Genomic DNA, 24,754 nt, shown 5'->3' with positions numbered 1-24,754 from the left:
TAAATCTTTGGCAGTTTGGCCAGAGAGCGGCGAGAGCCCGCCACTGCAAATTCTGCCTCGAGATCCCCTTATCGATCCTGCCGGTCGATAATGTTATTCATGTGGCCTCACAAGCCAGTGCCCGTGCTCATTGACAGTAACTTCATAGTCAGCAAAGCATGAAATTAATATTCTGTCTACAGTGTAAAGGAGAGCAAGAGACAAGGCAGCTGAAACTGGAGTGAGACGTAGACTTGACTCGCTCGGTGCACAGAGGAGAGGTTAGGCAAAGAGACAAAGCAAGCGTGCACACAAACACACACTCTCTTACATCAGCCGCCCTCTCCCACTCTCACACATACCTCCACACATATCAAAGAGGGTACTGGGTGTGCTGGATTACAAAGCAGGGAACACAGCGCCTAGTGTACACTCGATAGGGTAAGTGCAGGAAATCCAAAGACAGAATTAGAGCCACCAGTCTGACGTGTAGGTGTGCACATAAGCACACACTTTAATATGCTACTGTTGATCTCTGTGAGTCATGCAGAGACACTACTCCTCTCTCTGTAGTCGCGTTTGTGTGTGTGTGTGTGTGTGTGTGTGTGTGTGTGTGTGTGTGTGTGTGTGTGTGTGTGTGTGTGTGTGCGTGCATGCAACCTTATGTCAGCTCTCAATTCCTTCCCATTGGCTTCTTTTGCCATGTAAACACACTCCGACGTGCTGCTGTTTTATCTTTAGCAGCACCCATTCAGCCAGGGCAGACTGCTCTCACTGATGGGGGGAGAGGTGTGTGTGTGTGGGGGGAATCGTGCAAGTCGGGATGGGTGAGTGGAAGAGAGAGGCAGACGTGAGGAGGTGTGTTAAGTAGAAGCCCATATGTGCGGGTGTGTTTGTGCGTGTGTGCCTCCATGCACACAGAATATGGGTTATTAAATATATAAGGTTACCACAGCTGACCCATTTCCTACTTCCTCTCCTCTGCTCTCCACCCCCCAAACAACTCAAATAAACCATGTGCCACATGCCCAGCATCCCAAAGCTCAGGGGAAACCAAACACACCAAATATGTGTATCGATGATTCTTATATTTCAGCCGCGCTCCGGGTTTCATTTACTGTGGTCGCCCCAGAGCTAAAGCGGGGCTGGCATGGCATGCCATGAAGTTTCAGAGGAGACAAAAACAAGTCCTGGCTTCTGTGGAGGGAGATCAGGGTGGAAAGGAACAGAGGGGCCACAAGAGGCTGAAGGACGGGGCTGGCGAATTCTCCTAACAAGCACAGACACAAGTGCTGACCCCTCATCTGTGTCATCTTTGTTTGCCTGGGCCTGTGTGCATGATAGGAAGTCCTTTTTTTTAAGACACAGAGGTGCATCCACAAGGGAAGATGAGAAGTGCACAGTCATCAGTAACTGTCATAGCTCAACAAGCCATGGGTCATGCCCTACTTCTGTGAGCATTATTGTGAAGATACAGAGAGGGTGAATCCTCACATGCAGCTGCTGCAGCTGTTAAACTCCCTGATAAACACAGAGAAATGCCATGTTGGTGTACCAAGCTGTTAATTAACTGTGGGGATTCATCTGTTTCACACCACAGTTAATTGATAGCACACCTTTGGAGTCGTTTTTCTCTCTGTTGGTCAGACAAAGAAGCATCACCCTGGGCTCTGGCCCAGCGAGCTGTGGAATTGTTTTAATATCCTAAACGCCCAGATTATAAATTGATGCACGGTGAAGGTAATCCATAAATCTACTGATTGATTAAAATTGCATCAGTTCTAATTGCTGCCTGATGTCTGGTGCTCGGGATCTGCAGCTGTCAGTCACGAAGCTGATCCAAGTTTTCCCGTCGTTATCCCGAGAATGTAAAACGTGTAGACCTATGTACCGACTTTATAGCTTCTATTACCAGCCTGCTCCTTTTTAATTACTATTTATTTATTTATTTTAAACTACGGATTTCATGTGTATTTTCATTTATTTTGACGCGCCGTCCGTGTCTGAGTGTGAGGCAGCCAGCGGATCATCAGTCAGCCTGACAGGAGTGACATCCGGGCGGCGCGCCTCCCTCCCTCTCTCGGTGTCACCGGCGGGTCTTACCTTGGTGAGCTGAGCGATCTTCTTGCACATCTTGCTGTGCATTTGATAGTCGTACAGCTCCTGCTCGATGTGGGAGAACTCTGCCGCAGTCCCGTTAACGGCGGAGCCCGGCCCGGGGGGCTGTGCAGCCTTACCGGCGCCTGAAGCCATAACGAAGCCCCCCAGGGGAACTTCCCAGCCCGGAGGATAGTCAGAAATGATCCCGCCGCCTCGCAGATGAAAATCCCCACCAGAAATCGTGTCAACTTTTTTACTTGCGCATCTCATTCCCCCGTCGGCACACCCTCTCCCGCGAACGGCATCTCAAGTAATCCGCTGCAAAACATTTGGGAGTAAATCGCCGGGGCTCTCCTCGTGCGTTCCCGTTGTTGCCCCCCTCTCCTGCTGCCCGCCCGGTGATCGCCGAGGTCACACGCTGGAAGTCCATCGGGGACGCGCTCGCGCCGACCGACCCTTTCCCTGTTGTCAACGGATTTTTTCCCCTCCTTCTTAGTCTACAGGGAGCGCTGGAGGATGAAGGCGTACAGTCCGACCACCTGTCTCGCGGCAGGGGCGGAGCGGGGCGTGCGTATCCTATGGAACATTACCGGAGACAGCTCGAGAGGCGCACTGCTGCAGTGCTGCCCCGCCCCTACCGGAGCTGCTGTATCAATGCCGATCAGCGCGCGGATGGGAGATGGAGGAGGAGGAGGGGGTCTCTGGGGTCCAGTCGTGTGATTTTACTCCATCAGTCAGATAAAAGGGAAGCACTGAGGGCAGTGTCAGTTGCTGTGGACTACGAGCACACGATAAACCACATGCTTTGACTGTGGACTGATTTCATTGAAAAAAAAGAACAACTACTAGCACTCACTATAAAGGGTGGATTAGCACAGATGAAGGAACTTCCCACACAGTCATTTGTTTCTTAAACACACTACTTTCCAAGTACACATGCACACCTCGTTGTCTCAAAGAAAACCCTTGCAAGCAAATGAGAGCGCAGTGACTCACTATACGAGTGGACTCCATTTACTAAATATTCATTTCTCCACCTTAAAGGTGTAGCCTGCTCCAGAAATGTGTTGCTGCGGTTTTTCATAGCGTTTGGTGGACTGACAGAGACAGGTTAAAAAAAAAAAATGCAGCAGAGTGTCAGGATGTAATGAGAGGATCCAAATGCAGGGACATTAACATGATTTTTTTTTTTCAAGGGTTATAACCGACCAGAGGGAGCTCATGGGAAATCAGAATATGCTTTCAGAACTAAAAATCACTTGAAACTGGTTGAAAATCTAGTGAATTGTAATGATTTTAATGTGCACAAAGGTAACTACTGACAAAAATACAGTGGACTCTTCTTTTTTTAAAGAAATTAAGGAAAGGTACGTGAGAGGATGTCCATCGTTCAAAACCAGGCTTTTAAACCAATAGATTTTACTGCATGTAATATTATTTAACATTATGCAGATATACATTTTCAGTGATGTGTTGACGGGGAGAAAACAGTTTTTCCGGTTGTAATTTATCTGCAATTTTTGTCTGTTATTGCATGGATATAATAGCACAATATGTTTGGAGGTGGGGATCAAATTTCAATGTGGTGGGTGCCTCACCCCTTCCCAAAGTGGGCAGGGCTATATATACACACAGAAGACAGAATGAATGACAAAACACAAGGGTCCAAGGTGGAAAGGACGTGGAGAGGGCAGGCAGTCACAACGTAGGATAAATGTGATAATCTGAAGTGTCTAGTTTTTGTAATTGTGTTTAAGGATAGATCATTTTTGGTCCTTGCATCCTTTTTATAAATGCAATGAATTTACAGATAAAGTTGAGCCTGTGAGGCACGTTATCTGTTAAAGTGCTTGAGTTAATTATTGAACACTGTCTTTTAAGTTCAAATCTTCAATTTCTAATGCAAGATTTTCTTGGCCTTTAAGCTGATGCTGAAGTAAACCCTGATATGATAGGATCAACTCAAATGTGTGTGGTTATTCTGGAGAAGGGTGAGATATGATACCGGAGATAATATGGCACTTTTTCAGATCGGCAGAAAACCTTTGGCTTTAGCTGTTTGCATAAAAAGTGTCACAAATAAGCAACAATAAAAATGAGAAAAATATACAATTCAATTAAACTATCCCTTCACAAAAAAAGCAGTTTTCTCAAGGCGTTTTATATTGTGAGGTAAAGACTACAATATTAGACAAACTTAACAAGCAGATGGTCCTCCTATGAGCACACCCTCGACAATGATGAGAAGAACATCTCCTTAATTAGAGGAGACCTCCAGCAAAACCAAGTTCAGGAAGAGGCAGAAATTGACCATTGCTAGTTTGTGGGTGAGCATGGAAAATCTCATTTTTGTTCCCTATTTCCACAGTGCCAGTGAATTATGGCACAAAGTGTACATGATATCAGAAATATACAAAACCAACTTAACCATTATAACATCCTCCTTGTTTAGGCTGCTTGCATCAACCCTTTCACATCCGAGTGTTATTCAAGCACAGACATATACAAACATTTATGACAGAGCAGTTTGGCAGGATAATACCTGCTTTGGCCAGACCTTCTGTGCCACTTACGTTTTTCTGATAATTTTGTTGGACACAGTTGACTCGCACCGTCTTGGGCCTAAATCTCTCAGTTTCTGAAACATTCCTCTTAAACATTTTTCTAAATGTTCCCCAGGAGAGTGTGTGTGTTGCTGTGCCACCTTTATAAATCCAGTTTTGATCTAATGACAGCCCAGTTTATTTGAAACAAACTGATTATTGGGCCACATTCTTTGGTGGTTCACATTATGTAACAAACAGGAGAAACTAGGAGCAGCTAACCAAGCCTTTAAATATGTAGACCTAAATGATAAGTCATTGTGTTTATTACCTTACAGTTAATTCAGAGTTTGAATCTCAAACAATTTCTTGTCACCTTTGCAGGATTTACAGACATACACAGGGGTATTTTTCATCCCTCTGGCTTCTGATGCTGTAGCTATGTGGTCTAATGCAGGGATAGTTTGTCCCCGTATTGTATAAATATTTAATAAGATAATACACCTTCATGATAATCCCCGGCCTACATGCACACAGGTCTAAAGCAAACAGTCTGACAGAGTGCCATCTATATTAAATTAATTTCCAAAAATAGATGCCATAAAATAAGGAGCCCTCTCTGCCTGTGCAGAAGCATGTTTCTGCCCTCCTTATGGGTGAGCTGTCCCCTCCACAGCTGTCCAGCAGCTGTGGCCCTGGACACTGGCTGCATGATAATGACAAATATATTACACATATGGGTTAAATTATAAACATCAGTACAACAGAAATTCATCCACATGATTACCTAATGTATTTATATAGTTTTAAGGAGAATAAGTTTTCAGTTGTTATAAAGTAAAAGAGATGCTTTCATAAAAGTGGTTAGTCACCTCAGTTAGTTCCTTGCAGGAAACCAAGCTAAATAAAGTTTAAAAAAAGGTAAGGGTTAGCAAAACAAACAAACACAAGAACTCAACTAATAATTATTAGTCTAATGCCATTTTGAAGTATAAACATAATGCAGAGGAAATCAAAAAATACCCTTAAATTACATTTTTGCATATCTACAAAATCTGTTAAATATTTCAAAACCGTGAAAAAAAAACCATCAGTGTTTTCTCAGTGGGTTTGATCTATAGAATAAAACCTCCAAATATCTTAATCACACTATCTTTTAATATTTCCCCAGTAAAACATTAATATGACATCCAGCATCATTCAGTAGCCATCTTATTTGACAATGGGTTGATTGAATTCAACAAACTGATAATGATATTTGACTAATATATTAGGCATATATACATTCTGGCATCCATAAGTCAAACTTTTGGGCTAGTATTTCAAAATTTAAATTTATTTACTCAGAATTTTGAGTTAGAAAGCCGGATTGCATTTTAAATTTTTTTTAAATTAATTATTATTATTTTTAGTGGCAGAAACAAGCTCTTTTTAATTAAAACATTTGAGAAGCTTTTATTATGTTGTTTTCTCATTAAAACAATTATTGTAATATGGCAGCGACAAGAGGTCAAATATCCATTGTTCGATTATCAGATTAAATAAATAAATAAAAATAAATAAATAAAATTTTTTGTCTGCTATATCCTTCAGAGAATCGCTTACCCGCTTGGCATACACAGGGATAAACCATACACGTGACGCACGTACGTACGCAAACATCTCAGTTCTCGCGAGAGTAAAATTCAAAAACAGGCGGTTGTTCGTTGAGAAGAAAACTAACCAAGAGGTACGTTTTAAAGCTCACGCGTTAAGCTTTTGGCTTTAATACTACTTTTCATGTCTGATAATTATAAAACGCCTCTCTAGGGACTTCGTCGTGCGTGACTTAATTACGTTGCGTTGTGTTTTTTTCTCGGCTCGTTTCACTGGTAATTCTCTCGAGGTGGGTTTAGGAAGCTAATGAGACACCAGAGACCATCAGGCGGCTTCCTTTACTGCTAGCTAATAGAGACATTTCTGACAGAGTTTACTCTAGGTAAGCCTGCTTCGGCTCATTGTATCGCTGTCTGTATTAGTTTAGGTTTCTGCGAAGGAAAGATGACGGCGGACAACGAAATAGACATCAAGGAGGCGTTTCAGCGAGCTCAGAAGGGCCACAATAACAAGGCAAAGCTGGTGGCGAGCCTCAAGAGCCGCTATAACAAGGTACGAGATGATGCTTTCTTATCAGTCTCTTCCTAAATGTCTTTCACATTATCCTGGATTAATGAGTGCATCGTTTAATATGATAAAATAACTCGGTTTATACGAGAATGTATAAATGCGCTTTCTTCTTAGAAGAAATACAGTAAAGTGAAATTAAAGCTTGTACACAGGTTTTCATTCTCCGTCACATCTATCGGTACTCTCTGTATATCCTCTTTTACTACGTGCTTGAATCTTCTCTGTGGTCTTCCTCTTTTTCTCCTGTCTGGCAGCTCCATCTTTCTTCTTTCTTGCTTAAGTTTCTGGAAGTTTGAAGTGCTTGTAAGGTGTTTGTATTAAACTGTTTGACAGAAAGCATACTAATCTCAGATTAACTGAGATGTCTGGATTGTTAAATAAGTCTTTCAGATGACCTGGGTTCTTATTATTGATCTCATAAGCATGGACCCTTCTTTCCTCTGTCTCTTCCTTCAGCTTGAGGATAAATCACTGTTCCATGAGGAGTTTGCGCACTACCTGAAGTATGCAATGATTGTCTACAAGCGTGAACCTGCAGTTGAAAACGTCATCGAGTTCGTTGCAAGGTTTGCTTCAAGTTTCCAGTCTCCACCTAAAACAAACGAGGAGGGGGAGCAGCAACAAGAGGAGGAAGAAGAAGAAGATGATGATGCTGAGGACGATCATCCATTTCTGAGTTTCATCTTCAACTTTCTGTTGGAGGTATGAACATTATAATGCTAGTTTATGCCTGTGAGCACTGTTTTCTGATGTTGTTAATGAACTGACCAGCAAATTCTTGACCTATTGATGATGATTTGTTAAAAATGTATCATTTTTTTTTCTTTTTTAAACAAATCTGTTAACCACAAAAATTAAAACTTGTTCATTTCTGATTTTGCTCTGACTTTTTGAACACAAAGGCTTTGATGTGATTCTTGTCTATACTGCCTCTCAATTTTATTTTGTGGTTTCCCATATGACTTCTTTCTATTCCTTATGTATTCACATCTGTTTTTCCTCATACACTTATCCTGATCCAATCCATGTTCACAACTACTCTTGTATCTCTGCCTTTTCCCTCCCAATCTGAGTTTTGTGCGTTTCGCTCTTATTCTAATGACCGTCTCATCTCGTTTCCTGCCTTTCTTTCTTCTCAGTCCCACAAAGCCAATAGTCATGCAGTACGTTTCAGAGCGTGTCAGCTGATCAACAAATTGCTGGGCAGTATGGCTGAGAATGCACAGATTGACGATGATCTCTTTGATCGCATCCACCAAGCCATGCTGGTCCGTGTCACTGACAAATTCCCCAATGTGAGGATTCAGGCTGCTTTGGCCATGACCCGCCTTCAGCAGCCAACAGATCCAGACTGTCCGACCATCAATGGTTTGTTTTTTTAAATGCTGAAATCTGTGACTTATTATCTAAAATTATGTGTTGAATCCCCATCCTCTACATGGTCTTAAATTCTTAATCTTCTCTTGAATCTCACTTCTTAGAAAGTAATTATTGTCACGTGGTTGTTTGTTTTTGTGTTTGTGTATCTTTGTTACTGTCACTCTAACTGCGGAATTATTTTCTATTTCTAGCGTTTATGTTGATTCTGGAAAACGATACTAATGCCGAGGTGCGACGTGCCGTTCTGTCCTGTATTGCAATGTCCCCTCGGACCCTCCTCAAAGTACTCAAGCGCACTCGAGACATCAAAGAAAATGTTCGCAAATTGGCGTATCAGGTACCTATGAATGTAAAAATATGTATCCACTGCAAGGGCTGGTTGATTACGGAGATTTGCACTAAAACTTCCATGTGTGTTTCTATTTAAGGTTCTGGCTGACAAAGTTCACATTAAAGCCCTTAGCATTGCACAGAGAGTAAGCCTACTGCAGCAAGGCCTCCATGACACCTCAGGTAACACTGATTTTTGTGGTTAAATAATACTACTTTTATAAAGATGCATTTTTAACTTCAAAATTTGCACTTAAAGTAACGCAAAACCCTAATCAAAGCTACTTCTTATTGTTTTAATTATTAATACACCAGTTATTTTTTCTTCATTGTCAAAAATGTTTGTTTATACAGCAAAAAGCTCTTTGGAATAATGAGTGATCTAAAATTTAAAGAGATTTCTTTACCAAATATAAAATGAAAAACACACTGGAGAAGTTGAGCCCTTTTTTACCCCTCGGCTTTTAAAGGCTGATGGGGTATTGAACTTTGACATCCAAGTTTGTGAATTCGATAACTCGACATCAAAGCAACGTGGGGCTTTCAAAATGATACCAGAAGTGTATCTACCTCACAATTTGAATCTGTGACCTTGACCTCGAGGTCAGGTTTTCTGAGAATCTTGTGAAGGCAATAACTCGAGAAGGAAGTTGCCTTGGATTTTGAAATTGGTAACATAAGTGAATTTACTAAAAATCTCGGACGAGTTTAAATCTCAGTGATCTTGACCAGAAGGTCAGAGGTCAAGTTTTCCGAAAATCTTGTAAATGTGATAACTTGAGAATAAAGTGACGTAAGAGTTTCAAATTGATACCGTCGGTGTATCAACTAGTGTGCTGAACTGGGCACCGCTAGTATTTTTGTTCGATTGATAGGAATGGTCCTGCTGTATATGTGTCTGATAGCCTGTGTGCTTTTCAGAAGCGGTAAGGGAGGTGGTTTGTTCTCGTTTGTTACCGGCCTGGCTGCTTCGGCTGGATGGGAACATCATTGAACTGCTCCATAGGCTGGATGTGGAAAACTGCGCAGAAACGGCTCTGGAGACCCTGAAAGCGATCTTCAAAAACATCCCGACTGAAGAGCTGCTGCAGAACCAAGTAGAGCTCGACAACAGGTACTCCCACTTCTCCCTCTGTCTAACAAATAATAAATAAAATGTCTGAAGTTAGAGATCATCGTGTGTGTTTTTTAACAGGAGGCTGATCCCAAAGGACAGTCTGACCTGTGAAAATGTGCTTTACTGGAGAGCCCTGTGTGAGTTCATCAGGAGTAAAGGAGATGATGGTGATGAAATGCTGGAGCAAGTATTGCCAGATGCAGCCACTTATGCCGACTACCTCTGTGGGTAAGAAGAGCCACTGTTATTGGATTATAAATTGTGGTTTTCTTGCTTATTGCTGTGCTGTGTAAATTCTGGACCAAGTAACTTTTCATATTGGTGGAATTTATGGAATATTTTATTGGGCACTTAATGTGCTTTTAGTTACTTTGTGGTGCTTTATTTGGGAAAAAAAATACAGTTGCCATAATGATTGTGTTGTAACTCTAGGTATCTGAAGGCAGGTCCGGTGTTCTCAGAGGAGCTCGTTCTGTATGTAACTGTGTGGCTAACTCAAAGCTTATATAACAGCGAGGCTAACTGACTGCTTTTTGTTAAACTTCACCTGGCTATTATAAAATATAGTTTTACATCCAGACAAGTTAACCTGCTTTGCTCATGGTCAGTGCACATAAAAATGGGTGTGTTACAAGAGTAAAACGTGATACTTTAAAAACAGTAGTAATCAGTTTAACACGCCCTTAGTGTGCAGCAGGTCAAGTACAATCCAATCCAGGTATGTACCAATCCAACTTTTTCCAGTTGTGAGAAAGAGTTCATTAGGACTTTTTAGTCATAGCAGCTGAAATGTCCACAATTTGCAGTTAAATTAAATTAAACAAATCACAAATAAAAGTAGTTAGTGTAGCTTGAGTGAAACACCTCCATGCTGTTGTTGCGTTGCCATTAGCTCTCCCACTCTCCACAGATCGTCACGTTGTCACCGACATCCGACCAAATATCGGATCGATATCTGGAGCTCATGTTTAGAGCAGCCTGAAGCCTGAGCTTGCATGGACTTCAAAACACTCACACTGAACCCATTAGTTGAAACTTTTGCCATGTTTAATTTGAACATGCACCAGTGGAACAATAAAGAAAAGCACGACATATCCACCTTCATGTTTATTTTTTTAAATAATGTTATTTGCTTTTGATGGGTACCATTATCCTTCGCAGTCCTTGTTAAATTGACGTTTTCTGTGTCTTTTGTTTATTAACAAGTTAATTATACAGATAAGTTATCTCATTTGCAGCAGCAGGTTTCTTTTTGTAATCCTCTAGACTTTTATCTTTTATAGTAACAGTTGTGGTTTTCAGCAAATATGAAAACCAGACAATTATTGCACCGCATTATTTTTGTAATGATGTTGTTGTTTGGTTTTGTTGCCTAAATTGGTATCGTGGTGCTTTATGCCCCTAACTCTCTGCCAAGCTGTGTAAGCCAAAGCTTTTTATTTCTTTTTTTATTTGAGTGATATCTATAGTCCAAAGAAATCCACTTTATAAAGTTCTATTTTTTCCAAAGTCTGTGGGTAATCACGATCTCAGTAGTGATCCAAGTGATCATAGCTGATTTTTGCCATACTCAAGCAGACTGACAGCTCATCTGCTACCCTTGCTGTGCACTGACAGAGCTGTTTTATCACCAGTCTAGTGCTTGTGTATGTAAGTGTGTGAAATACTGACGTGTGATATGCTCTGCAAATGAATTTGATTTAACTAATTGGCAAATCTAACATTTGTCTGCTCGTAAAATGGGTTTATTAATTTGAGTGAGGTGACAAGTAGCTGGTTGGTTAAAAGTCACTCCACCGCTGACTGATAACTGGCTCTGCTGCGTGACATTTGGGAGAAGCGTTAATTTTGTTTATGCTGTCAGGGTAGCGGAATTATTCTAAATGAATGGGCTCTGAGAGCTGCTGTTGTCTGACTCTGACTGTTGTAGATATCTGAAGGCCGTGCCTGTGCTGTCCGAGGAGCAGAGGGCCGACTTTAACCAAGTGGAGCTTGTCATGACCAAAGAGTTCATCTCGCAACATCTCATCCATCTCATTGGTTGTCTGGACACCAACGAGGAGGGTGGCAGGTAAGATGAGAACAAGGTTGAGGAATGTGAATCGGATGCAAAATACCTTAAAATGCATGTGGAAATCAGCTGGGAAAGAGGAAGGATGTTTTTGGAGGGTGATGCAAACAGTCTGGTATTTCATTAATCAGCATGTCCTAACAAATATGGCCCAAAATGGTATATAAGTCTTTTAGAGCCCCCTTCTGATGTTTCCTACCCAAACAGCAGGTCAGAAATAAGAAACAAGTGTATGAGATCTTCATATTGACAAAACTCATACAAGAAAGTATTGTCTTTTCTTTGTTTGAGAAATGACTGCAAGTAAAGATTATTTTCTGACAGGCAGCTAATAGATAAATTAATGAATAAATTTCAGACCCAGATTAGCTGCTGTGACAGGTTAGACAGTGAGCTGACTGTTTGGTTAAATATTAAATTAAATATTGTTTTGATTTGTTTGCCTGTCTGTTTATCTGGATAGCTCAGGAGGCTTTGGTCAGATTTGCGTGAAATTTTACTTTTGGGTTTCATCCCTCGGAAGTAATGAACCTGTGCAGTCAGTCTAGCTTTGGAACTAGATTCTGGTTCGTAGTGGCAGCTTGAGGCTTAGGGTGTAGAGCGGGTCATCTAATAATGTGAAGGTCACTGGCTTTATCTTCGACTCCTCCATTCTGTGTGAATGGTGTGAGTGTGTCTGTGAACGCTAGTAGTTTTTAGGCTTGTGACTCTGAGACTGCTCTTGTTTATATATAAGACTTAATTAATTTGGTAGGAGATTCATAATGTTAGTTTTTTGAAGTCTGTTTATTCATTTAACGGTTGAGCTGTGCATGTTCGTAGGAAGCGTGTACTGGCTGTCCTGCAGGACATGTTGGCTCTTCCTCAGACTCCCTCCTCTCTGGTCTTCCTCCTCACTGAGAAGCTCCTCAACCTCATCTCCGATGACCACAGACGCATCCAAACTGTAAGTTAGGCTTAAACATGAACTTCACTGTATAGTCAGTTGTCATGTTATCTAAACTCCCCTTTTGCACACGAGGGGAAATATAAATGTCACTGCCCTTTATGAATCCAGCTGACAGACCAATTAGTCAGAAATGAAATGATAAAGGCTGTAGTTATTTATCAGTGGTTCCAGATGGACACACACCGGGGTCTTTTTGTTTGACGTGTCAGAAAATATAGCAGGTTTCCTCTCAGCTGTGGCATCATTGACCCTCAGATTGATGTTTAAATGAGCTGGCTTTGTGTCGCACAGGTGGCAGAAATCATCTCCGACGTGAGGGAGCCCATCACAGGGGCCAGTCAGCCAGTGGATGAGAACGAGAGACGCCGGCAGCAGGTCCAGGTGGGTGACACTCTGCCAAATGAAAACGCCCAGAAGCAATTTGATTCTGGAAACCCGTCCAGTTGTCTCACTGTGATTAAATAGAAGAGCTAAACAGCGTCTTTGCACAATTCTACTTTATAGAAGTTAAAAGTGAGAAGGTGACAAAAAAAAAATCCCTTTCTATTAAAGGACACCATGTAGACTGACGACCAGATTACAGTCTAATAATTTCTTAATTAGTTGGATTTTTGCCTTTTTTTTTTTTTTTTTTTTTTTTCCGCTCTCTGCTCCATTTATATTCCTTCCCTTTCTGTTTCTTTGTCCTGCTCTACATCCAGCTGGCAGATGGTTTATATTTAAGGCCAAGCCCACTTAAACTAGCGGGGTGGATGGTGAATGTCATGTACGCTAAACGTATCTTTGCCTGGTAAATCCTGGTTCATTAGCTCTCCCTTCTTTGCTTCATTCCCTTTGCTTAAGCTCCATGCACACGTACGCTCTGAGGGAATTACTCTCAGTTGTGACTGTACCTTAGTTTCCTCACTAAATACTGAAATCTGTTGGATTCAAAATGGCTGTTGAGAAAGTTAATCCTAGCCCAGGTGTTCACTTACTCTGTCCGCTCTGTGCACCTGGTCTCTCCCATCTTTTTATTCTTCAGTGAGTAAAGGCAAAGAAGGCTCCAGAGGGCTGTAGCCTCTCCAGAGCATCAGCTGTTGTTTTTCCTGTTTGCGGAGGTGCAGTTTTCCATCTCAACAGTCCTCTCTTGAGCGTGCTTCAGCTGAAGAATGACCCTCCCCTCTTATTTTTATTGTCTGACCTGTTTGTGTGTTTTTTTTTTTTTTTTTTTTTTTTTTTTTTTTTTCTTTCCCTCTTTTCGCTCCCAGCTTGCAGAAGTGAAGGTGCGTATCTTAGAGGCTAAACAAACTCTGGAGGACTGCATCTCCGCCCAGGAGTTCAGCCAGGCGGCAGAGCTGAAGAACTCCATCACAGATCTGGAAAATCGCAGGAACCAGATTCTCCAGGACATTGCTGAAAGCAACCAAGTGGCTGACAAGGAGGTCCGCACAGAGAAGGTATTAAGCTACACAGAAACATCACCTCTGCATTTAAATGTACAGTTTTTGCTCAGCTCTAGCTCCATTCATGGACCTCTCCTTTTAAGGCAACCCCCTGTTTATGCCAGCTCTGATTTGTTACCCCTTGTAAGCTGAAGGTTTCCCAAGCAGACAGGAGGTATGGGGGCTTTCTTCTGCCACTGGAGGGAAAAATGCCAACCCTAAGTCAAGATTTCTGGATATTATCTCAATATTTTGACACAATCACTCAAACTTCTGAGAAAATAACTTAAAATGGAGAAAATGGCCTGAAGTTTTGATTCATGAAGTCGCGATAAAAACCAAATATTTCTACATATTGGTGCCAAGTTTCCATGGGGTGGAGTTAGTGAGCTCAGGGCCAGAGCTGCATGATGGCTACCCCAAATCGCTGTCAGCGTGAATCTCATTGAAATGACATTAATGCCATAACCGCATTAACTTGGTAAATCTCCGTTAGCGAGCTAGTGCCGATTGCCCCGTGCATGGGGCTGCACGGTGCTAACGTTTTAAAGAGCTAACGCGTTGACACCGTGCAGCCCCACGCACAGGGCGAGCCGCGCTAACTTGCTGATGAAGATTTGCAGCGTTAGCGTCATTTTAACGAGATTAAAGCTTACAGCACTAGTTACACAGTTTATAATAATTTCAGTATTTTTAGATCCCAACAAGCTGAGTCATAAAGACAACTTTTGTCCTCGTTGTTTTGTTTTTTTAATAAACCGTCATACAGGCTTCACATGTGGAGATTTTGGCTTTTCATTGAATTTGTCCCTGTTTTTATACATCATAGGGTGTGATGCAATAGTTTTACTAGTGCATCCCCGTGGAGATCAGATCTGTCTGTATGTGACCCATGAACTGAAATTACTATGACCTGACCTGGTTTAGAGAAGCTTGAGCTTTTTGCTCACTCACCTCATTATTTGAAACCTTGTTCATATGACCATCCATCTCCATATGAGCCAAACGCATCCATATGACAGAAAATAAATGCGTTTTAATAAAATGAAATGGTGAATATGGTATGTGTTTGTTTGCTTTGCAGAATGATCCAGATACTCTTTTGAGGTGTCTAACGATGTGTGCTGAGCTGCTGAAGCAAATGAACATCAAGACCCGGATTGGTCCAACCACAAGCGCCTTAATGTCTTCACTGGTAAAAACAAAACAAGCACTTGAGTTTGTGTCGTAACTAAACATGCAGATCTATAGTAAAGGCAGCAGGATCGCCTTTTCAGATCTGAGTTTGTACATCTGTTTTTCCAGAAACCTTCAGTTTCTTTCATGCTAGTGTTGAGCCGACGCCACCCTGTAGAAAACAAGCATTTAAAAATATCCCTTTTTTAGGACACGAGCATGAGCTGTATATGAAAGTTTATTGAGGTCACAGATGAAGGGAGCCAGAGGGTGGTTTTCCCAAAGACTTCAATGCACATAACCAAACAGCTGATGATGGTTCAGAGCTGGCAGATTCTCTGAGTCTTCAAACTTTGCTTCAGTTAGATGCTCATTCAGACGATTTATATTTGGTGGGTGTTGAAACAAACTGATAGCTGCAAAGCAGAGGCGGGCTATGACGAGATACCACCGTAGTTCCAGATTGAAATTTCAGCCGTTAAAAATGTGATGCAGAAAAAGCAATTAAGGGGAACTGAGGGCGCCAGAAAAAGATCTGTGAGACCAAGATAAGTTAGTGTTGAATAAAGAGCTTCATGACTGGCGGGCAGGAAGGCAAAATAAATGTCAGCTATCACAGATGATATGTGGCACAGGATACTCTGCACAGATAGAAGAAGAAGAAGAAGAAGAAGAATGGATTACCCGACCTATCATCAAATGCCCTCTTTGAGGAGAACTTAAACATCCTGTTTGTACAAAACTGCCTGAAGACATTTCAGAACTGCATCTCTCCAAACAAGGGACACTAAATCCACAGAGCGGGCGTAACAATATGACCACTGATGGCTGAAGTGAGTAGCACTGATTATCTCTTCATCATGGCACCTGTTAGTCGGTGGGATATATTAGGGAGTGAGTAAACATTTTGTTCTCAAAGTTGATGTGTTAGAAGCAGGAGAAATGGGCAAGTGTAAGGATTTGAGTGAGTCTGGCGAAGGCCAAATATTGATGGCCAGACGACTGGGGCAGAGCATCTCCAAAACTGCAGCTGTTGTCGGGGTATTCCCGATCTGCAGTGGTGAACCAGCAACAGGGTCAGGGGCAGCCAAGGCTCACTGATGCATGTTGGGAGTGAAGGCTGAACCAACAGACAAGCTACTCTAGCTCAAATTGCTGAAAAGGTTCATGCTTGTTCTGATAGAAAGGTGTCTGAATACACTGAGGATCGCAGGTTATTGCTGTTTGGGCAGCAAAAGGGGGAACAGTATTAGGCCATTATGTTATGTCTGATCGGTGCATACAGACTGGCCAAACATTTTCATTTTTCTTAATATTTATCACATAAAAAGTATCAGGGGATTTCACAAGAAAAATAACAGACTGTTTTTGCTGCTGATAAAACTCAAGACCACAAAGTCCAAAAGCTGAAGATTTTCATATCAAGTTGTTTACAAAAAAAACGAAGAAAGAAACAGTCATCTGTCACCAATCAACAAATAAATAATTCTGTATTCGATACTGAGGTTAGATGGAAGTTTTTGACCAATGAATTCATGTGTTATTTCTTCTGTTTTACAAATGTGTTTTTCTCATAGACCCTATTTGTTTTATTCTCAGAAGTGTGTCACGTACCATTTCTCAGCTTTTAAAATTTCATACAGTCATAACTTATTTTGATGAGGGGAATAAAACACAGACTTTTTAGTTACTGACACGCTGGCTCGCACTCTCAGAAATGCCCATAGTAGTGACAATATTTTCATATCACGTTTAAATGTACACTGTACTATGGATGTCATGATGAGGCACATCTGCAGTATTTGTTCTAATAGCGGTTAACAGAGGTTAAAGTGGTTTGAATCGGGTCATGCTGTTTCACTCACTCGGTTCTCCTGAATTCGCAGCTTTCTTTGTTAGTGATGCTGAACTGTTGGTGGTTCAGTCGATAAAACCGGCCCCTGCTGGTACCGTCCATGAATCAGTTGGGCAAGAACTGTCCGAAGTTTAAGGTGTGGAGCGAAACATCGTACATGTGCTGACAAGTCAGGTAGTCTGTGAGCTTGTGCAGAATATTGTGTGTGAATCCTGATGACTTGGAGCACTATTTGCTGTTGCTCCCGTAGGGAAGTTGAAATGTCAAAAAATGTCATTTAACCCTTTGCCTTGGTTAAATGGGTTATAAAGGAACTGTGGTCAGTATTAGGACCCTACATTCTGTTTCTTTTAAATACTTCATTGACGACTGGAGTCTTTCCTGAATGTTTTAAATCAGCTGTGGTAGTGCCGATCTTGAAAAAGCCTGGACTGGATGTTGACATGGTTGCAAACTATAGACCCATCTCACATCTGTCTTTTTTGTCTAAGGTCTTTGAAAAAGTGGTTTTTAAGCAGCTCACTGAGCATTTGTCAACAAGCAATCTGTTTGAACCATTTCAGTCTGCTTTTAGACCAAATCACTCCACAGAAACAGCTTTAGTAAAAGTGGTAAATGATCTACTGGTAAATGCAGACAATGATCGCACTTCAGTTTTATTACTGCTGGATCTAAGTGCTGCGTTTGACACTGTGGATCACTGCATTTTATTGGATAGGCTTGAACATTTTATTGGAATTACAGGAAATGTTTTATCATGGCTGAGATCTTACCTGTCTGGGAGGTCTCAGACTGTTAGTTTTAAAAATGATCTGTCCGAGACCTGTGCAGTGAGGCATGGGGTCCCTCAGGGCTCCGTACTTGGACCATTGCTGTTTTCTATGTACCTGCTACCTCTTGTTGTTCTTTTACGTTCTTGTAACCTTTCATTGTTACGCTGATGACCTGCAGCTTTATGTTCCTTTAACCATTGGAACTGTGCTGAAGTCTCTAAACTAGAATGTTGTTTATCTGCAATTAAGGGCTGGTTATCGGATAATTTCTTGCTTCTTTTCTTGAAAAGAAAGAGTTGATGGTCATTGGGCCACACAAATTTCAGCACTTGTCCCAAAATTTCATCTTGAAAATTGATGACAGTGCCATAAATTGCAGGAACAAGGTAAAAAACTTGGGTGTGTGGTTCAACATGGTGCTCTCCTTTGAATCTCATGTGAAAGAGATAACAAAGACTGCCTTTTATCATTTGAGGAACATGAGCCAGAATCAGACAAGTTTTGTCAAGCGACACTGCAGAGGTTCTTGTCCATGCATTTGTGTCTTCCCGTATTGACTATTGCAATGCTCTTCTTTCTGGCCTACCAAAGAAAAGTTTTAGAGGTCTACAGATGGTGCAAAATGCAGCTGCTTGCATTTTAACAAGAACTGGGAAATTTGAGCACATCACCCCTGTTCTGAGATCTCTGCATTGGCTACCTTGTCAGGTTCGAGCAGATTTTAAGGTCCTGCTGCTCACCTACAAGGCTTTAAACGGATTGGCACCTATAGGTGCCTCTCTATACCTCTCCGACCTTTTACACCTTTATGCTTCATCTCGTGCTCTCCGATCTCAGGACTCTGGCCTTCTAAAAGTTCCTAAAAAAGACAATTGGAGAGCGTGCTTTTTCTTTTCGTGCCCCGTTTCTGTGGAACAACCTCCCTCAAGATATTCGGCAGGCATGCTCTGTGGAGGTTTTTAAAACTAAGTTGAAGACACATTTGTTCACCTTATCCTATATGTCTTAATTCTATGGCTTTTAGTTTTTAAATTTTTATTGTTTTTAACTTTATTGTGTCTCTTACCTGTATCGCTTTTATTTTATTTATCCCTTTAGTTGTACAGCACTTTGTTTGAAAGCGCTTTATAAATAAAATTATTATTATTATTTCACACCCATTCATCAGTAATAAGCCTATATTACAAAACGTATGTAAATAAATAACAGCTGTTATCATTTATTCTTATCTGTTACTAACAATGCACAGTTTATTAACAATGGTTAAGTGTTAACCTTATTGATTGCTTTCACTGTTTTTTTCTGCATCTCAGATCCTGCCCAGCATAGCAAGCGCACACCCTGCTGTCCGCAACATGGCTGTGGTGTGTTTAGGAACATGTGCTCTGCACAGCAAGGAGCTAGCCAAAACCCACATGGTCCTGCTGCTACAGGTAACTTCTTATAGATGTGTTTCAGATACCTGAAACACTTTGTTTATATGTGTAAGGATGCTACACGATGAACAGAAAGTTAAGCCTTAATATCATTTCCACACTTAAATTGCTGCTTCCCTTCTAATCGGATTAAATGATTATTAACCTCGTAAGTCCCAAACTCTTTCATGGCATGCATTTTTAATTTCTCTTTGCTATTTGGGCTGATTGGAACCGGATGAATGTAAAAACAAAGAATTACATGATTTTTTTTTTTTTTTAACCTGATTTTTGTTTCTGAGAAAAATGAGATTTACATATGAGGGCATTCGTTTTAACTTTCGATAGAACAGTGACAGTATAATGTCCTCGTAAGTGGATATCAGAGCAAAATTTAGTATTTTGGTCTAGAGAACCCAAATGATGTCCACATATGTGAACGCCAGGTCCTAAGAGGTTAATGACATTAATAATTCAGTTACTGTCAGTCTTTCTGCAAATAAAATAATTGCTAATTAATCTCTTAAAAAAAAAAATGTAATAAACTAAACATGACGCCTTTAGCTTAAGAGCTGTGCTCAAACTAATCCTCAGTTATTTTGTAAATGTAGCTAATTGCAAAATAAACAACATTATGCAGGCTGGAGGGGAGTCGGGGGGGTGATTCTAGTCATTTTTGTTCACTGACAGAAAACGCACATGTATTAAAGGCTTTCTTGATTCAAAGTGCTCTGTGTGTATCTGCGTGTTTCCAGATAGCTCAGCTGGATGAGGTAAAGATCCGTATCAGTGCTCTGCGGGACATCATCGACCTGCTGCTGCTGTTTGGCTTCCAGCTTCTCTCTGAAACAGCTGCCACTGAAGCGGCCCCGCCCTCCCAATCCTCACCAGAGAACCAGGACGATGACATGGCGGTTGCAACTGATGAGAAGGCGGACGTACCAGAGGACACCGCACAGAGTATCCTTGTGATGCTGTCAGAGTTCCTGGACAGTGAGGTGAGGCTGAGATATTTTACTCCAGAAACTACAGTATGCATGTGGGTGTTTATAGATGTCTGATACATGTGCTGGGAACATCCTTCAGGTGTCCGACCTGCGGACAGAGACAGCGGAGGGCCTGGCCAAACTCATGTACACGGGCCGCATCTCCAGCGCCAAGATGCTGTCCCGTCTGGTGCTGCTGTGGTACAATCCCGTCACAGAGGACGACATACGCCTGCGACACTGCCTCGGCGTCTTCTTCCAGCTCTACGCCCGCGAGAGCAGGTCACTAATGTGCATGTTGAGTGATGTGGTCACTTTTATTTGGCATGGAATCTCCCCCAGCTGATCATGTGACATGAAAATGGTGTTTTTATGCTTCAGGGCTCACCAGGAAGTCGTGGAGGAGAGTTTCTTGCTGACCGTTCGGACTCTGATGAACGCTCCGGCGACGTCTCCGCTCGCTGAGGTGGACATCAACAATGTAGTCGAGCTTTTTGTTGAGCTGACTCGCCCGGGAGCTCTCATTAAACCTTCAACTAACACTGAGGTGAGAAACATCGGAGACTGAGGAAGAGACTCAGGAAGATTTTAAATTAAACCCAAATTCCAACAAGCTATTTATAATCTTATTATATTAGGAGTGTGGATTTACTGTTGGGTCTGTGGCTCTGTTCAAGGAAAACACCAAGGATGTTTTTATTGCCTCACTGAGCTTTTCGTTATACATCTTCCCTGAAATACCAGCTAACAGTCTGCAAAATGTTTCACACGATTACTGCAGGTCAAGTAAGCGTGAGCAGAACAGAGTGTTATTATTAATCTCTGAATAATTGTATTTGTATACCTGTGTATGTCTCAGGAGGTGTGTGTCCATGACTACATGGCTGTGCGTATCTGTGGCGAGATGCTGAAGGACCCCACAGCCCCCGAGGTGCGCCTCTATGCAAAGACTCTGAGCAACCTAGAGCTCAGCAGAGACGAGACCGTCAGGGAGGACCTGCAGACGCTGCTGCAGCAGCTTGTACAAGTGAGCCTACTGCTATCGCACCACTGTAACGTAGTCCACGTGATATTGGCAACAAGTTCACCATATCAACAAAAAACGAAATGAAGGCCTGGAAGAAACAAAAGGTGGAAGGAGACTGAGGGAGCCACACAATGGGCTGGAGGACAACCCTTAACGAGGTTGTATAAATAAAAAGCTAAACTAAGGTACTGCCAAAAAACAGCAGACTGCTAAAACTTGACAAAGAAAAGGAAAAAGAACATAAAGGAGGGACCTATAGATGCTCAGGAGCTGCTTGGTCTGGGAGAGACCGCAAAAGCTTTCTCTGAGCTAACTTTAAACAGAGGTAGAAATTCGTTAGTTACTCCACCCAAAAAGAGAAGATGCAAACACGAGTGAGAACTAATCACAAATTATAGCTAAAGCTGTGAAAATTGCAATTAAAAAAGCTCTTTGGGTTTTTTGTTGTTGTTGTGTTTGTTTGTTTGTTTTCAACCAAAAAAACAAAATCAAAGTATTGAACATGTTCTGTTCATTTCAAGCTCCATATTTTATATCCTGGGACTGATTCACAGTTTAAAATAATCCTTATTTACCTTATACTAAGACTTTGTGCAGCTACTCGGTTTATCTGAAATAAGCTCTTTTAGCTCTTCTTCCTTTAAGCCAACTTCTGCTGATTTGTTTTGTCCTTGCAAACAGAACGTTTAAACAGCAAGTGGGTGGAGCTGTTGTGGTCACATTTAGAGTGCGACTGTGAGCACCACTGTCTCAAATGAAGATATTAAAGCAGTGTGATGCCTTTGACTTTGATTGTGAACATAGCATTAGCCACTGTAACGGGACACATGAACGACATCATAGGTCCATGTTGTGTTTTTAAAAACAGTTGAAAAATTTCCAGAATTAACTACACCTCTCATTAGAATAAAGTGGAGAAAACAGCAGCTCCGACTTTATGAACAAAATGTGTTTTCTGTGGAGTTGAAGGTCAGCTAAACTGGGCTGTATTATAATGTAATACCAGCTTGTACCACAAGGTGGATTGAGTCAGTTTAATCTTCATTTAAACAAAGTCAACGAGAACGTATTCCTCTTTACCTTTTGCCAGGACACCGTTGTAAAGTTTCTTGAGGAATAGTTAAAAGGACGGGAGGAAAATGGCACTATAAGTCCAAAAACATTTTAACATGCTTCCCCCCCCCTAGTGGTGAAAGTGTCACGTGTGTGAATGTCAAAAGACAGAAATCATCAAGATATATAGAAAAACCTTCACAGCAGTCCATCAAACCGAGCTCATGTAGTGTGGAGCACAGAGCTGTACCTGCATATCTGTCTGTTAAAAGGCCCATTGTTTAAGTTCACCCCTTTCCCCCCTCCTTTCTTTCAGGTGGTGAAGGATCGTGTCTGTCTCCGTGCTCTGGAGAAGATGATTTATCAGCTGGCGGACTCAAAAGAACAGGCTGAGCTCCTCAGCACCACTGCGTTACAACCCCTGGATGTCAATGCAGATGGTACGTATGCAAACACAGACTTTAAATAGGAATGGCCATCTGATATCCCATGGAGCATCTCCAACTTATGTTACCTCCTGAGTGTGTGTCTAAATAGATTTAAAATGCTAATTTGTGACAAGCGCTCCTGCAAAAGGATTACATGACTTTACCAGCATGTTGCTAAGTAGATTAAAAATGACTCGCTCCGTCCCATTCGGTGTTTGTTTAGATAAAAATGCAGCAGGCTGAGGGCGAAAATGCAGAAAAATGAGTTCTCTGTTTGCTGTTTCCACAGAGGCTGCGGCAGATGATCCATCAAAATCTGCCAAGAGACCCAAAAGAGGTAATGCAGGGGTTTTTATATGCTCGTCTAAAACCGCAGTCCTTCAGTGCCACTATATTTTTAGAGCTCCTCCTCTCCTGCCCGAGGCAAGAAGTTGAGTCAGCACTGGGAGGTAACCCGAGTCTTTGTTTTCACAGGTCAGAGGAAAGCGTGCACAGCCAAAGGTGGCAGAAAGCCGAACAGGAGGGCAGAGTCGTCAGAGGAGAGGCGAGTTTGCTGATTTTAGCAAAATAGAAAACACCCATTCAGTAACATATTCATCACAAGTGCATTTACTCATTTTCTCGTCTCACCGTCTCTCTTTGGCTACAGCGATGGAGAAAATGTCCCAGAGTCGGCCTCCATGGTGCGTCCGTCACGGAGGGCCAAGACTGCAGCTCTGGAGAAGACGAAGCTGGACCTCAACCCTCTTATCAACCAGGAGGCCAATGTGTCCTGAATAAAGAGATTTACCTTTCTGTATCGACTCAAGTGTTCAGGCAATGAGTCATATTTACCCTTAAGTTACATTTTTGTTGTTTTAAAGTTTTGTCATTTTAATCAAATGTATCAAAGTTAACAAAGCTTGTTCTCTTTTTAAAAATTTAGTGCAAACATATCCTGATAACTTTTAACAGGGAAAAAAGCAAATCACCATTTCACACAAGAAGCAAAGACAAAATGTTTCTTTTGTGTTCATGTTTTAATGCCCTGAATAACCATGTGACCTTTCTAGATTCCCTTACCAGTTCCCTCTCTACCAGTACATAATTAAACCATGTTAATCACCACGAATGTGAAGAATTCAGAGAGGTCTGATCTCAATCATTGAAATCTTACAGAATAAAAATGGAAATGGTATTTCAGTTTTGCTTGAAGTTACATACATTTTCTATAAATTCTTAAAGGGAGAGTAACAAGTCAGGTTTTTACGGTAAACAAATAATTATACTGTAAGTAAAGTGTAAGCAATTTTAAGTATTTCATGGTAATTTTATGGTATTAGAATAATGTTTTCCCAGCACGTTGTAAGTATGCTGCACTTTTGGACTGGATTAATCTTGCATTTTTATATATTTATTTACTTTTACATTTTAATTTAATATTCATATTCATGATGGGTGTTTCCCCCCCCCCCCCCCCCCCCCCCACTCTATAGTAATCATATAGTAGGGATTTAGAACAGTTTATTGTTAATGTATTTCTAAATTGTGTTTGAACTGTAAAAGGAAAAGTAATGAGTTGGACTTAATCACAACAAACTGATAGCCTTTATTGTGGGCCACGAGTGTCAAAATGAATTAAATACCAAATTAAATAATTGTGTTTTAAATGAAATTACATGTAATTAAGTTTAAACAGTTTTAATTTAACAAATTTAATGATGTATTAAATCATTTTGGCACTCAAGGCCCTCCACACCGCGAGTATGTTAAATGTGTGGTGTATAGTTATTTGTGGGAACTTTATTTTTGTTTTTTTCACTTTGTTTTCTATTTACATTAATACATGTAGACACCCTGTAGGGTGTTGCGGGTTCAAATATTGAGGGTGAGCACAAAAACAACAATGGTCCAGGAGAGTCGGTCAAACAATGATTTTTAATGAACACACGCGTGGGGAGATGAACACTGCGCACAGACAGCATCGATCTCCGGCCAGTGAT

General features: G+C 41.3%; 2 protein-coding genes across 5 annotated transcripts in view; one reads left to right on the top strand and one right to left on the bottom strand.

The window, feature by feature from the left end:
* The window catches only part of fam184b (family with sequence similarity 184 member B), a 31,845-nt gene extending 29,187 nt beyond the window's left edge, over window positions 1–2,658 (bottom strand). For both annotated transcript variants that reach the window (XM_080880310.1, XM_080880311.1), the window contains exon 1: window positions 2,083–2,658. In XM_080880310.1, the coding sequence (XP_080736436.1) occupies window positions 2,083–2,349 (267 nt within the window). In that variant the 5' untranslated portion in view covers window positions 2,350–2,658. The remainder of the gene's footprint in view (window positions 1–2,082) is intronic.
* A 3,598-nt stretch (window positions 2,659–6,256) lies between these two features.
* ncapg (non-SMC condensin I complex, subunit G) lies at window positions 6,257–23,871 on the top strand. Of its 3 annotated transcripts, none has more exons than XM_080879854.1 (22): window positions 6,257–6,351; window positions 6,646–6,770; window positions 7,245–7,490; window positions 7,928–8,156; window positions 8,360–8,505; window positions 8,597–8,681; window positions 9,420–9,612; window positions 9,694–9,843; window positions 11,546–11,686; window positions 12,509–12,632; window positions 12,927–13,016; window positions 13,886–14,074; window positions 15,144–15,254; window positions 19,177–19,296; window positions 20,034–20,276; window positions 20,365–20,546; window positions 20,646–20,811; window positions 21,124–21,291; window positions 22,661–22,784; window positions 23,062–23,109; window positions 23,247–23,316; window positions 23,422–23,871. In XM_080879854.1, the coding sequence occupies exons 2-22, from the start codon at window positions 6,663–6,665 to the stop codon at window positions 23,546–23,548; spliced, it is 3,060 nt and encodes a 1,019-aa protein (XP_080735980.1). In that variant the 5' UTR covers window positions 6,257–6,351; window positions 6,646–6,662; the 3' UTR covers window positions 23,549–23,871. The 3 variants fall into 3 exon arrangements, with proteins under 3 accessions (XP_080735980.1, XP_080735979.1, XP_080735981.1); XM_080879853.1 differs by having other exon boundaries at window positions 6,266–6,351; window positions 6,641–6,770; window positions 23,422–23,870; XM_080879855.1 differs by lacking the exon at window positions 6,257–6,351 and adding an exon at window positions 6,363–6,507.
* The last annotated feature ends 883 nt before the right edge of the window (window positions 23,872–24,754 follow it).

The sequence above is a fragment of the Rhamphochromis sp. 'chilingali' genome (genome assembly GCF_963969265.1).
Source record: "Rhamphochromis sp. 'chilingali' genome assembly, chromosome: 4".
NCBI lineage: Eukaryota > Metazoa > Chordata > Actinopteri > Cichliformes > Cichlidae > Rhamphochromis > Rhamphochromis sp. 'chilingali'.
Note: the sequence above shows the minus strand (reverse complement) of the source record. Positions and strands in the feature narration are given on the sequence as shown.

Coding starts and splice junctions, on each gene's coding strand:
- ncapg (XM_080879854.1), top strand. CDS start 6,663: ATGACGGCGGACAACGAAATAGACATCAAGGAGGCGTTTCAGCGAGCT. Junction 8,682..9,419: donor AGGCCTCCATGACACCTCAG/GTAACACTGATT, acceptor TGTGCTTTTCAG/AAGCGGTAAGGGAGGTGGTT. Junction 15,255..19,176: donor GCGCCTTAATGTCTTCACTG/GTAAAAACAAAA, acceptor TCTGCATCTCAG/ATCCTGCCCAGCATAGCAAG.